Genomic DNA, 13,749 nt, shown 5'->3' on the forward strand with positions numbered 1-13,749 from the left:
GTGCCAAAAGCTGCTGACATCTGTAATCAATTAAGTCGTGGCCTGTTTATATTCCAGATTGTTGTCTTGTGTTTATTGCAACTTCACCACGCCTCACCCCTGCTGTCCATGACTTCAATCCACCTGGGCCCACAACGTTCTCTGTTATTTATTTTAGGTGCAAGAGTGAGCATTGAAGGGACAGTACAGCTGAAAAAAATAGATTATATTGACTTCAGTAAATTCCAGGCTTTTGAGCAAGTGACAGCAGCAGCTGCTAATCCTGATACGGTTCATCAATTAGAGGAAGTGCTTATGATATGGTATAAGCAAATTGAGCAAGTAAGTTTCTTTTTGTATTTTAGCTATGAAGAACCAGGAATTCTCCAGTATATATGGAGCACTGTAAATGCCATGTTTATATGTGTATTACATTTACTTGGAAAAACTGCAAGGCGATGTGAAATTCAATGGCTACGTTCTATACATACCGGTAGTTTAAAACAAAACATCGTTTAGAAATCATATCTTGCATTTTTATATTGTTGTGCTTCTTATTCTATTTTACATTGTCATGATTGTTTTACTGAAGGGCAGCCTAAAAAGGGAAGGGAAGCCTGGAAATGTTTAAAATAAAATATAATAATTAATTGGCTGGAACTTGCTTTGGCAGCTTCCACAGCCAAAGACACAGATTGCTATTCATAAACGTGACTTGCATATTTCATTCTTGAAAATGTTGTAACTTGGGGGGGGGGTGTTTTGAACATGGCTGGTTCCCCTTTGCACCCCCAAACAGTTTCTTTGGATTGTCAGCTATTGCCATTTCCACATGGCATTTTCTTGTGGACTTACGCTGTGCACACATTGCCTGCTTAAAATGCAGCAAGGTGGTTTTTTTTCTTAACTTGGATAGGAGCCGGCATGCGGGAAAATGCATCAAAACACATTTCATAGGAAATAACAGGATAGAACAGCAACGGAAAGCACATTGGTTGCAGAATATTGTTTGCACATGCATGCAGGTTTTTGGGGGCAGCATCGACCGGACATTGTCTTCATCAAAACGCTGCCTCATATTATTTAATCTGGATCTACTGTTTGTTTGGGAAATCCAATAAATAAATAAAGTAAATCCATATTAAATTGGGGGGAGTGGGAGGGGGATATGGGCTGGAATTTTGTTGAGTACAACATTACGTATGTACGAGCAGCATGGCATCCACAATAAGCTGCATTTGAATTAAGTCATCTTGATATCAGCAGGTGTGAATGAGTATGACAGTTTAGTTATATTTACTAATGAAAATGCATAAATAAAGACTATTGGTGGGGGGGGGGGAGGACAGGAGTAAGGACTGAGAAAACAATGTGCAAGTTAAATTAGAAAAGCTGAATTTCATCCAGCTTGCACCCATCAGCATCCGTGACCAGCCCTTATGTTTCTGTTGAAGGAAATAGAATACTGACAGAGCTTATAATGGCTATGTAGAATGTGAAATTTATGACCAAGTGATAAGCTCTTTCTGTATACGTAACACTCTTTCATTTCAGGTTTTGATTGAGAGTGAACAGATGAGAAAGGAAGCTGATGACTCGGGTCCTCTGACCGAACTAGAACACTGGAAGCGTATGTCTGCTAAGTTTAATTTTATTATTGAACAGATCAAAGGACAAAATTGCAAGGCTGTCATAAATGTCCTAAATGTTGCACGCTCCAAAATAATAAAGGTAATTCTAATTTATTCTTTAATAAGAAATTATTTCATTGCTTTAAAATGTATGTGTGCATGTTATAAATTTTCTTTAATGACAGTGTGTCTGTGGCATCCCTTTGTCACAGCTATTATTATTATTAATATTATTAATATTATTATTATTCTACCCATCTTTCACTTTAAGGTCCTAGGGTGGGTTAGAATAATTTAAAATACAGCACAGCATTAAAAACAGTTTAGAACAATTGGCAATCACAAAAATAGGGTGAGTCCTAAAATATGCATCTCAAAGGTCACGTATGCTACATATGTAGGACTATATTTTATCAAACCAATTTAATGAATTCAGAGTAACTGCCACTGCCTGGTTTAGTTCTGTAACTAGCGTTGCAACCCTTCCCAGGAACATAGACGCAAAAGGTTCCTTTGCCACCATTTAGCTACAATTCTAAAAATCTACTATGTTTATTGCATTAATGTACAGCAGAGTGATTATACCAACTGGCATGATAATTTACAATGTGACCTCTATACAGGATCGGTAGGCATAGTTTCATTCCATGTGATGTGGGACTTACTCACGGGGAGAGGGAGAGGGGAGGGGCTGCTTTTGCACAACGATGCCAGGTATGTAAGACCTCTCCCACCATCCCCATGACCTGGAAGGAAAGGTAAGAATCTCAAATGTACACACCTGGGCTTTCCTATGAATCCAACAAGTCTACAGTTCTCAAGTCAGATAGAAGCTGGCATGGAGGAAAACACATTAAACAGCAGCATTTCACAAGAAACTACAGAAAACCCTTGAATTGTGGCTAACGCCATGTGTACACAAATTCATAAACTAGCAGTAGGAGCACTGGAGTCAGAGTAAATGTTAATGTGTACATAGCTATGGCAAACATACAACTCTCCCAGAGTCCAGCTTTCTATCTACTTTGTTAAAGCAGCTTCTATTGGCATGAGATAAATTCTAGAAAATAATTTATAGGAGAAAATGTTGTTAACTAGCATGTATGGGGCGGGGGGAAGTTTCCAGAGTATATTTTGTCAGTGTGGTTTGAATGTAATTCAATTTCTACTTTGTGAATTTTTCACATTTTATGTTGTTACACTACCCTAGCTGTGTTTTTTACTCTAGCTGTGGAGAGAATTGGATGCCAGAATAACAGATACAGCAAATGAATCAAAAGATAATGTGAGGTATTTGTACACCCTTGAAAAAGTTTGCCAGCCACTTTATAACTATGATTTAGTAAGTACTGGTTTTTTTTAATTCATATAATGTTACATTTCTCATTAGACTTGCATGTAATGAATGCCTTTAGAATGTGTGTCAAAAAGCAGTACATATAAAACTGAGCATATTTAAACACCACCCAGACCGTATTTTTTTAACCACAAAGTTACCTTTAGGGCTAGCTATCCAAACAAAATATAGCAACACAACTTAGAAAGGCTTGGTGGTGGTGTAGAATGGAAAGATTTGCAAAGGCTAAGCTGTAGGCAGCAGTCTGAGATGAACTGGGAGCTAGTTAGGGGTGGGGTGCATGTGTGTTGTCAGAGTCAAGGGATGAGCCAGAAGAGCTATTGTCCAAAGAACAATACCAGGAGGACAAACCAGGAGGTGGGACTAAAGATGACAGGAGAGGAAGGACAAACCTGGAAGCAAAACCAAAGAACAGGCCACAAGGTCCTTTCCCCCAGGCTCTGCTCACCTGGCCTACACCAGGCATCATATCTAACATCAGGTGTGGGGCAGGTAAAGCCAAAAGTGGGCTTTGCAGGCAGCACTGAAAAGCTGATGGGTGGTACCTGCAAACCTCTTCGCCTTTGTGTATGTGGTTTGGTTTCAAGTTTCAAGTGACCCAAGCAAAGGAAGCTCTCTTCTGAAGTTGGGATTCACACACTGGTCAGCTGATTGGCAGCGCCTGCAAACCCCTGAGCCTTTTGCCCACGCACTTTGATTCCAAGCTGGTAAGGGAAAAGGCTTCACTTGACATCATTGTGGTATCAGGTGATTGACATGCAGGTGGTTCTGCCCACCTGTCAAAGTGGCCTGTGGAGGTTGGAGGAGGATCCTGCCCACCAGTGGGATGAGCTTCCTCAGGTGTGCCAAAGAGCAAGCCAGAGGTCAGGATTAAAGAACAGCCAAAGGATACAGGAATGCATCAAAGTTGAATTGGAAGATGAAACCCTTTTTACGCCTTCTGTCCAGCTGGATGCAGTGGGCAGCCTGGGTGTGCAGACTCAGTTCAAGGCCTGAGATTATTTCACTGCCTAGGTGGGTGCCACCACTATAAGTGGCAGCTGCACACAGATACCAAGGCTGTCCAAGTTCAACCTCTCCTGCGAGCTCTCCAAGATGAGAGGATACTGCATAATATAAACACGCTGCTTTCTATCATGCCTTTTCTTATTATCTGCATGGTGCTTTCAGTCATGTTTTATGCAAAGGTGAGAAAATGGCCCACCACTATGGTATGGCTGAAGGGCACTAGCGGACAAACGTAGCAAGAAACTCATTCATTTAATGTCTTGGGAAATAATTTTAGTGGTAGGGGTTGAAACTGATTTCCCCAACTGAGGCTGAAATTACTGCTTTAAGATGTGAAAGGTGACAAATAAGCAGGTAAATAAGGTGTATTCTGTTGAGCTTTAACGACCATTCAGAGCTCTCCTCTTGCCTCCATTAATGATCATTATTACTATTCAAAAGTTGCTTTCCTACTTCACATTTTACCACACACCTGTCAGCCATGAAGTTTCTCTGATTACCAGCCCATACAACCCTGTGACTACACTTGAGCTGCCCCAATGGAACATGGTGATGAGTTTTTGATTTTCTTCCGGATATAATCCTATGATTTCATATCTGAAGAGTCAGTGTCACATTTTGAGTGAGGGCAGTGCTGTTAACATTGAGAAATAGTTGCTTCCCTGAGTTGTTGAATACTATTTTGGGCTCCATTCAGATAGAATCATAGAATCATAGAATCATAGAGTTGGAAGAGACCACAAGGGCCATCGAGTCCAACCCCCTGCCAAGCAGGAAACACCATCAGAGCACTCCTGACATATGGTTGTCAAGCCTCTGCTTAAAGACCTCCAAAGAAGGAGACTCCACCACACTCCTTGGCAGCAAATTCCACTGTCGAACAGCTCTTACTGTCAGGAAGTTCTTCCTAATGTTTAGGTGGAATCTTCTTTCTTGTAGTTTGGATCCATTGCTCCGTGTCCGCTTCTCTGGATGTAACCCTACGTCATAAACCATGGTGAAGCAAATCAGTTTGTGCTGGTGCACACAGACTGAGTTCTCCTGCTTCGGTTCCTCTCTTCCTCCAGAAGGGAAACAAACCACAGAGTCAGTGATTGCCTTAGCATGCTGTCTGAACCCCAAGTTTTATTTCATTCCAAACAAATCACGATCTGAACCTAGGGTTGTTCTTGGCTTCTTGGTTGTGATTTGTTTGGGAGAAATAAACCCACAAACACTAGGTAGGAGCAAAGCAGGGATGCACAAACTGCACGCACCAGCACATGACAAAAGCAGCTTGCTGGGTGAAGCAGAGCAACTACACCATCTTCCTGGCAAGCAGGTTGCTATTGTTTATTAGGAGGGAGAGGAATGAAGCAGCGCGGAGGTCAGTGTGGTGCCTGTGTGCCAAATTAGCTCTGCTGGTGCATTTGTGACTTAGCAGTGCATCTGAGCACAACCTTTATGTAAATGGGGCAGTGGCCATTATCCTGAAACATGAAGGTCTGGGGGATGGAGCGTCAGTGGTGATGGCAGAAGGGAGGAACCGAGTCCAGCAGTACACATTGCACATGCAGAGGATACACACAGAGCTCTCCAGTACTTCTCTGTTCAGTTATTTAGCCCGTTCACAAGAGAGACACCTGTTTCCTGCCTTTCAGCCCCGCAGCTGGTAGTTTAAAGCATCTTGTCTCACATCATGAATTTATCTAATTCTACAAAATGTTTGTTGTAGGTTTCCATGGCCCACGGAATACAGAACTTGATTAATGCTATCCGAATGATTCATAGTGTTTCAAGATACTATAACACTTCTGAGAGAATGACGTCACTGTTTATAAAAGTAGGTGGAGATGTGTGTGTAAATTTAAAGGAGCAGATTTTCCCCCAGAATGCAAAATGAGAGAATCAGGTGCTTTACGTAAAGTAATCCCACACACTCTAGCCAACTGAGCTAACTGCCAAACCCTCTTTGCCAGTTGTCCGCTTGCTTGCTCATTCTCTCTCCTTCTCGATGCTGAACTTCCTTATATTGCGTTATGGGTGTGGTGTGTCAGATCTTTCCATTTATAGCATGTGTTTCATGGAGGAGAGAGAGAGAGAAAGAGAGAGAGGGTGTCTCAGGAAGATGGCACAGAAGTCAGGGAAGAGAGGGGAATAGAGATGCATGGGAGAAAAGCTGCAGGTGTCTCATACGCTGACCGGGGAAGTAGTTACACTTCATCCTTGGCCTTTCCCTCCATAACATGGGGTCTCTTCCATGGCTGCTCTTTCCACAGAAGATGGCTCATGCAATTTCCCTTCAGAATAAAAATTTGCTTGTGCCACACCTAATTCTTTAGTGATAAGAAATACCTTGGGAAACAAAAAGAAACAACTCCTAGCAGTGCTTGATTTATAACAGAATGCAGCGACTTCATAATATGATTGTGGGGCATCCAGAAAGGATAAAACAATAACATGTTTATTGTAATAATGTATTATTCTCAAAATAACATGTATTATTCTCAATATATAATGATAACCAAGCCTATTATATAAGTATGTACACAAATGCACTGAGAGGTGGGAGCTTGCTTTTGCCGGGAAAGCTCATTTATATTAGGTCCAATTTGAGGCAAACTCTCCTCTCCTCATCAACACAAAGCAGCCTTTCTCTTTTCTGATCTTTCATATTGAGTCAGAGTTGAAAATTCCTGTTCACAACAATATGTCATGGAGAACTGTAAAGGAATAGCCAGCGTTCTTGCTCTCATTTTGAAAAGATACCTATCCATATTCTGTAAATAAAAAATATTATTTTGATACTACACTGCACTGAAATGTTAAAATGTTCCTTTGATTGCCCTTGGATCTTCTCGCCAAACTTGACATACTTTCCTGCCACACCAGTATGGCACACTGCACCCTTTGAGAACCACTGTCATAGACAGATAGTAAGCCGTCAGGGCTTTTTTTCAGCCAGAACTCACCGGAACTCAGTTCCAGCACCTCTCAGGTGGGTGCCATTGCCATGATAAGAAAACAAGGGAAGCATTTGTGGTAAGTTCTGGCACTTCTAGAAAAATAGCACTGCATACAGTATATATTTTCCCTTCTACTCTAACAATTCTGACATAATGTTTTCTCTGTCTTTTTGTATGATAGGTTACAAATCAAATGGTAACAGCATGTAAGGCATATATTACTGATGGAGGTTTTAATCGTGTATGGGAACAGGATACTCCTATAGTAATTAAGAAAATTCAGGTTTGTGTGGCAACAGTGCATGATTTCAGTAGGCGTTACAACTGCTCCCTGCAGATGTTTTTCTGAAAGTGTGTGTGTGTGTACATATATTATAATGATTGTATTTTTGTTGTGCACTAAGACTCTGGTTTTCATTCTCAATAAGCTACTATAGTGTATTCTCATTACATCTATTAGTCCAATATGTATAGTATAATAATTTACATGCTCCTTTTATATTTGAAAAATTCTGATTGTTCTATCTTAGCAGATTTTGCTTCCTAATTAGGTCTCGGGGGATTTGTCTCAGTACAGCACTCTGTGGTTTGGTCTTTACACTAGGAAATGAAAAGAAATTAATTTTGAATTGTTACAAAATAGGAAGCATTTTGTCATAATTTCCCCTTAATTAGCGAGAAACGTTCAGCAGTCAGGGCAGGAGAGGGAAGAACACTCATCATATAAGCTAAAGAAACTTTCTCCACAAAACTCCCACTGCTTGCCCACGTGAGCAAAAATAAATTTAGGTCTCTTCACATTTCAGTAGATGACAACCATTAAAGCTATATGAAATATTAATTTTGCATATAAAAATGCAAAGACAAATTCTAATTGGGTAGTGCCACGTACACATGAAAAACAACTGTAAATGGTAGGATTTTTTTCTTGCAATAATTGGAATATTGAACTGATTTATTGAATTTCTGTCCTGCCCACGCAGAGGGCTAAAGGGACAGCTTATAGCTGTAGGCAGCCTGCCTAATAAACCTTTCTTGCTTGCCTGCTGGTACTAATTGCTATCTATTTGTTCTTAGGACTGTATTTTTCTGTTTAAAGAGTATCAGAAGAGTTTTCATAAAACAAGAAAACAAATTTTGGAGACTTCAGGGGAGAAGACATTTGAAGTCTCTGAGATGTATATTTTTGGCAAATTTGAAGCTTTCTGCAAAAGGCTAGAAAAGGTAAGTGTGCTTCAAAAACCTGTTTTAAGAATAAAATACCATGTATGCAATCTTTCAATTTCAGCCTATTAACTAAAGGATCACGTTAACATAAGTCGAGGAGTTCATAAGGTGTTGTTGGTTATCTTCTTTGAGGGGGTTGGGGACTACCTGCTGTTGTCACAATCTAGAGTTAAAACCAATGCTCCCAGTTCTTTCAGGTACATTTTGTCCAACTGTAGTTTGGGCCAAACACACACTGGGGTGGTAATATGATAACAGAGTTATATTACTTTAGACTGCGGTTGTGGGGTGTGTGGAAATCCCTTCAAAGAGAAAACTTCATGTCAGTGAGAAGAGTTCTAACCTAGTATTTGTGACATGGTAATCCTACCAAGCCTTTGGCTTATTAATATTATACAGCCTTTTAAATGTATTTGTGGGATGGAGGGGTATTACTTTCTTTTTGTTTTTGTTTTCACTACTTATTCTGTGCTTCTATCCTGTATTTTTATCTTATGAGCTGCCCTGATATCTTTGGATGAAGGGCAGTACAAAAATTTAATAAATCATAAAAATAAAAATTACAGGAGTCCATTATCTTTATAGTGAAAACAACCCCCCTATTTTAGATTACAGAGATGATAACCATAGTTCAAACCTTTTCTGCACTGAGTATGTCCACCATTGAAGGAATTGATATTATGGCAATTAAGTTCAAAAACATCTACCAAAGCGTTCAAAAGAAAAAATACGATATTCTTGACCCACGGAAAACAGAGTTTGATGTGGATTTCGCAGATTTCATGACAAAAATTGAAAATTTAGAGGTAAGTAACATAACTACTGATCAAGTGATAGAAATTGTTGGTGTTTTTGAGATTTAAGTCATAGTGAGAGAATTGAATCTGATAAATTAACTTAAGTCCATTTATATCACCGGATCTACTTGGCATCTTATTGGATTATGAGTAATGTTGGATATCACCCATACACTTTTCATATTTAATTAAGATTCTGTCAGTTATATACATCCTTACTTCCTAAATAGGAGTGGTCCTCTCAAGGAACCAGCCATGCTTTTCTGGTTTGGGGGGCTTCCCCCCCTAAAGCATAATTTTTGCCTGCAAATATGGAGGGGTGCCCCTGACTGTAGCAACTGACTCCCTTCCTCCTCCCAAATCCCTGTTTGGGTGCCCTGTGTATTGGCACAGAGGGCACCCACTTTATCTACCTCTTCTGTTTTGTTTAATCTGTTCTGTACTGCTTTTGTTTGGAATTGTTTTACTTGTATAAGATTGTATGGTTATATTGCTGTAACCTGCCCTGAGACGTTATGGTGGGTGAGAAATCTTACGCATAAATAAAGGAAATAAATACTAATTATTTTGCCTCTTGTTATATTTGTAGAAAACCTACAGTTAATTATTTAGGCTGCCGTCCTAAACACATCTACTGTACTTAGGAGTAACTCCAGCTGTCTTCAGTGGGCTTACTTGCAGATAAGTGGGATTCCAGCCTCAGTTGCTGCCATTAAATGTTTCATTTTTTTTATTTAGGTCCAGATACAGACATTTATGGCTGGTTGTTTTGGACGAATCTTGTCTTCACAACATGCTCTCCAGCTCCTTCAGAGGTATGGCAAACATGTTTAGGAAATACTTTAAATTAGAGGAACTAGCAGGCTTTTTCAAACATGCAGTGCAGTCCAGACTGCACAGGTGGGTGATATTTAAGCATATGCAATTTTAGTAAGATCATGCTGTTTCTCCTGCATATCTTTCAAACAATACATTCCCTCTTCTCTAAAATACAGTTGAGCTATAAAAGAAAAGGTGTCATGTGCCAGCTTATTTCTCATTTCCTTTGTAGCACAGTTTATATCACCATCTGAAGCAATGTAGATTATATTCTTGTGGCTTCTATTTACTAAGAAGGCTCCAGGACAATTATCACATAATAATTGGCTTGCTGGAGAATAATGTCACTGCAGGGTGAACATCTTTAACGTGAGGAAGGTGCTTCCACTGGATGGATAGCCATGTAGTGGAAGCTGCTTCACATTGCAGCTGAACTGGTGATAACAATGTGGTTTGCTGTGGTAACCAGGTAAAGCTCAAAAGGGAAATGCACACCTCCAAATGCTTTGAGGGCACATGCTGGGCAGTCACAATTAGCTATGGCTCCCTGGCTTATCTTCATTTCAGATTTGGTGATGTGACTTTTCCCTTCACAGACATGCAGCAAGTGCCATTTTAACACTTTGACCGCAGCAAACAGAATTACTATGTATTTTTAATCTTTGTTGGAAGCCGGCCAGAGTGGCTGGGGAAACCCAGCCAGATGGGTGGGGTATAAATAATAAATTGTTGTTGTTGTTGTTGTTGTTGTTGTTGTTGTTGTTGTTGTTGTTGTTACTATTATTATTATTACTACTATTACTAATACATGAAATGTGCTGCCCTCTCCAACCTATCTAGTCACCTATGATTAGCAGAGGGGAATCATTTCTTCCTCATCTCTTTCTCACACAGCATAACTTCCATGATGCTGTAGACTTAAGTGATTAGGCACCCTGGGAAATTTATATTCAAGTTCAGTACATCCTTCTAAATAATACACAGAAGTGGTTTTCTTCATTCATTGCAGCCACAACATACAGTGTTAACAGTAACCTAATAGTAGGTTGACTAACCTTTCAGCGAAGACTGTTGACTGTTTAATCTCTTTAGGTTTCAGAAGCTGAATATGCCATGCCTTCAGCATGAAATCGCACACACAATCGGGCGTATTCTTCAGCATTACATTGCAGAGCTTGAGGCAACTAAAAAGGTACTTACAATGCAGTCCTTAGCATGCCTAATCAAAAGCAAGACTCATTCAGGTCCTTGGGAAATGTTACAAGTGGCCAGCGGGATGCGACTGGTGCTGTGGTCTAAACCATTGAGCCTCTTGGGCTTGCCGGTTGGAAAGTCGGCTGTTTGAATCCCTCTGACGGGGTGAGCTCCTGTTGCTCTGTCCCAGCTCCTGCCAACCTAGCAGTTTGAAAGCATGCCAGTGCAAGTAGATGAACAGGTACCACTGCGGTGCGCAGGAAGGTGCACTCTGGCACTCATCATGGTGTCCCGTTGCACCAGAAGTGGTTTAGTCATGCTGGCCACATGACCTGGAAAGCTGTCTGTGGACAAACACCGGCTCCCTTGGCTTGAAAGCAAGATGAGCACTGCAACCCCATAGTTGCCTTTGACGGGACTTAACCGTCCACGGGTCCTTTACCTTTACCTTTTACAAGTGGCCAGCAGAGGACAGCAGCTGGCATGGTGCAGGGACAGTGGTAGGAGCATCAGACTGGCTCCACGGCTGCACACTTACTATTCCACCGTGCACCTCCTTTTCACATTGGGAAGACAGGTAAGCAAAGTTTCCCTGTCCTGCCAGCTGCTACCACTGTCAAGTAAATGTGTTTTGGATTGCAATCTTAGTGCATTTACCTTGAGTAGAAACAGCCACCTTTACTAGTTAATTTAATCCGTTTTAGTTGTAGAGAATAATTTTATTCGATGGGGGCAAAATGTTAACAGCTGGAGTGTGACTTAGTATTCCCTGGGGTGTTGTTGGTGGTGTTGTTTTGAGGATGTCATGGTTCTGGTGTGGTATTGTAATAGGAAGAGGGCCTTTATGACAGTTAAAATGGATATACATTCAAAAAATTGCTATATAGATAAAAAATACAAAAATATTAATAGTAGTGGATGAGGCATTTACTTGACCTCCTGGCAGGTGAGTGACTGCTGCTTACCAGGAGGGTGAGGGCAGCAAGGTGCAAACGTACCAGCAGGAGCAGCAGATTGGCTAAGCTGGTGCGTTTGCATCTCACTGACCCTGCTGGCACCTTGCCCCACCATGTGGTGAGCTACTAATATTAAATATGACCATCCCCTGTAACAATAAACAGTTCCTTTTATTAAAACTTAAAAATAAGTTTAAAAGCTGATGATAAATCAGCTAAATTTTTTTAGCTGACCTATAGCCATAACAATGAAAGATCTAAAATACTTAATACAACAGGAGAAGCAGAGAAACACTATTTGTATATCTATGTTTTTTGGTAGCATTACAGACTAATTTTTATATTATCTTTGGAAATGCTGGATTATAGATTAATCAGCCTTAAACAGTTTCAGGATGGGGTATTGGAAGTTCTGCCTACAGGAACACAAACCTGCTCATGGTCTGCCATTGAGGTCAGATTGGTAGATACTAGAAACAATCCCTTTTTAGTGGTGGCCATTGTTTATGGAACTTGCACTGAAAGGATGTACAGCTGGCCACATTACTGCTAGCTTTTAAAAGGGCATCAAAAATCTCTTTTTTCAGATTTGGCTGAGCTCTTTTATTAAGAAAACTTTGACTTTTTTAGATTGTTGCTTTTAGATTTTTCAATTTCAGCAGTTGAAAATGTATTGAACTTTCTGTTCCAGCTAAATGCTTTTTAAAATGACGTATTGCTAGTTTTGTTTTGCTGCTTTTAAAATCCGTTTTAGCTGTGAAAAGTTTCAGTTGTATTTCACTGTATTTTGTAATTTGCTATATTATTTCTGTAAGCTGCCTTGATAGGATATTGTCAGTTCCAAATAGCTACACAGGTATGACACATAGCTAAAGCAAGGGATGGAGAACCTGCGGCCTTCCAGATGTTGCTGGACTGCAATTCCTGCCATCCCTGACCATTGGCAATGTTTGCTGGGGTTGAGGGGGACTGGGATTCAACAGCACTTGGAGTGCTGCAGGTTTCCCAGCCCTGATGTAAAGTATTAGCAGAAGGCGTGTTTTAAATTGGACATTTTCTTTATTGCAGCTTTATCAGGCTCAAAAGGAGGATCCTCCCCTGGCTCGAAACATGCCCCCTGTAGCAGGAAAGATATTGTGGGTGAGGCAGCTGTTCAGGCGTATCAGTGAGCCAATCAACTATTTTTATGTAAGTTTCCGATTATCACCCACCTGAAAGTGACATAATCTGTAAACCATAGCCAGCAGCTCAATTATATTGTCTCGCCTCTCTACAAGAATACTGCTTGTTAATATCACCTTACTTCCGATCTTCCAGAAAGTGCTGCTGAGTGTGGAATGATGTAGAAGAGTCTGCAGGTGGAGCTGTTTTGCTGAGTTTGAAAGCAATATTGAAAGCAACATCCCAGCTCACTAGTATCTAGTGCATATTTCCACAGTTGTTTAATTCTTGTTAGCCATAGCCCTAAAGGCCAGGTTGCTGTCACTTTAAAATCTCTCTGTGTGTCTAGAAAACCCAAAGAAGCTGTCATTATTTCGCTGCAGAGATAAAGGTATCAGGTATCTCAAGAGGATTTTTTTCTTAATTTTTAAAAAACTGTATGAAGAGACATTATAACATCACCCCCTAACAGGAATGCTCATCTTCATTCCTGAAGAAGTATCCCATCTATCCTGGATACAAGAAATGATTAGAGCAGGAGTATATAACCCTCAGTTTAGTAATCTGCTGTGCTCCCCAAGACAACTTTTTCTGGCTCCACAACACCTCACCATTTTTTTGGGGGGGTGTTAATGCAGATATTGCCCTGGGGTGAGCAGATAAGTCAGTGGCTTG

At 40.4% G+C, this 13,749-nt stretch overlaps 1 protein-coding gene across 1 annotated transcript in view; it reads left to right on the top strand.

Moving 5' to 3' along the window:
- Positions 1–13,749, top strand: part of DNAH8 (dynein axonemal heavy chain 8) — a 129,896-nt gene that overhangs the window by 10,367 nt on the left and 105,780 nt on the right. The window contains exons 7-16 of the mRNA XM_081186333.1: positions 158–321; positions 1,534–1,710; positions 2,839–2,952; positions 5,690–5,797; positions 7,102–7,203; positions 7,998–8,144; positions 8,756–8,953; positions 9,683–9,759; positions 10,856–10,955; positions 12,982–13,101. Coding sequence (XP_081042459.1) covers positions 158–321; positions 1,534–1,710; positions 2,839–2,952; positions 5,690–5,797; positions 7,102–7,203; positions 7,998–8,144; positions 8,756–8,953; positions 9,683–9,759; positions 10,856–10,955; positions 12,982–13,101 — 1,307 coding nt within the window. The remainder of the gene's footprint in view (positions 1–157; positions 322–1,533; positions 1,711–2,838; positions 2,953–5,689; positions 5,798–7,101; positions 7,204–7,997; positions 8,145–8,755; positions 8,954–9,682; positions 9,760–10,855; positions 10,956–12,981; positions 13,102–13,749) is intronic.

This window comes from Podarcis bocagei, assembly GCF_964188305.1.
Source record: "Podarcis bocagei genome assembly, chromosome: 3".
In the NCBI taxonomy this organism is placed as follows: Eukaryota; Metazoa; Chordata; class Lepidosauria; order Squamata; family Lacertidae; genus Podarcis; species Podarcis bocagei.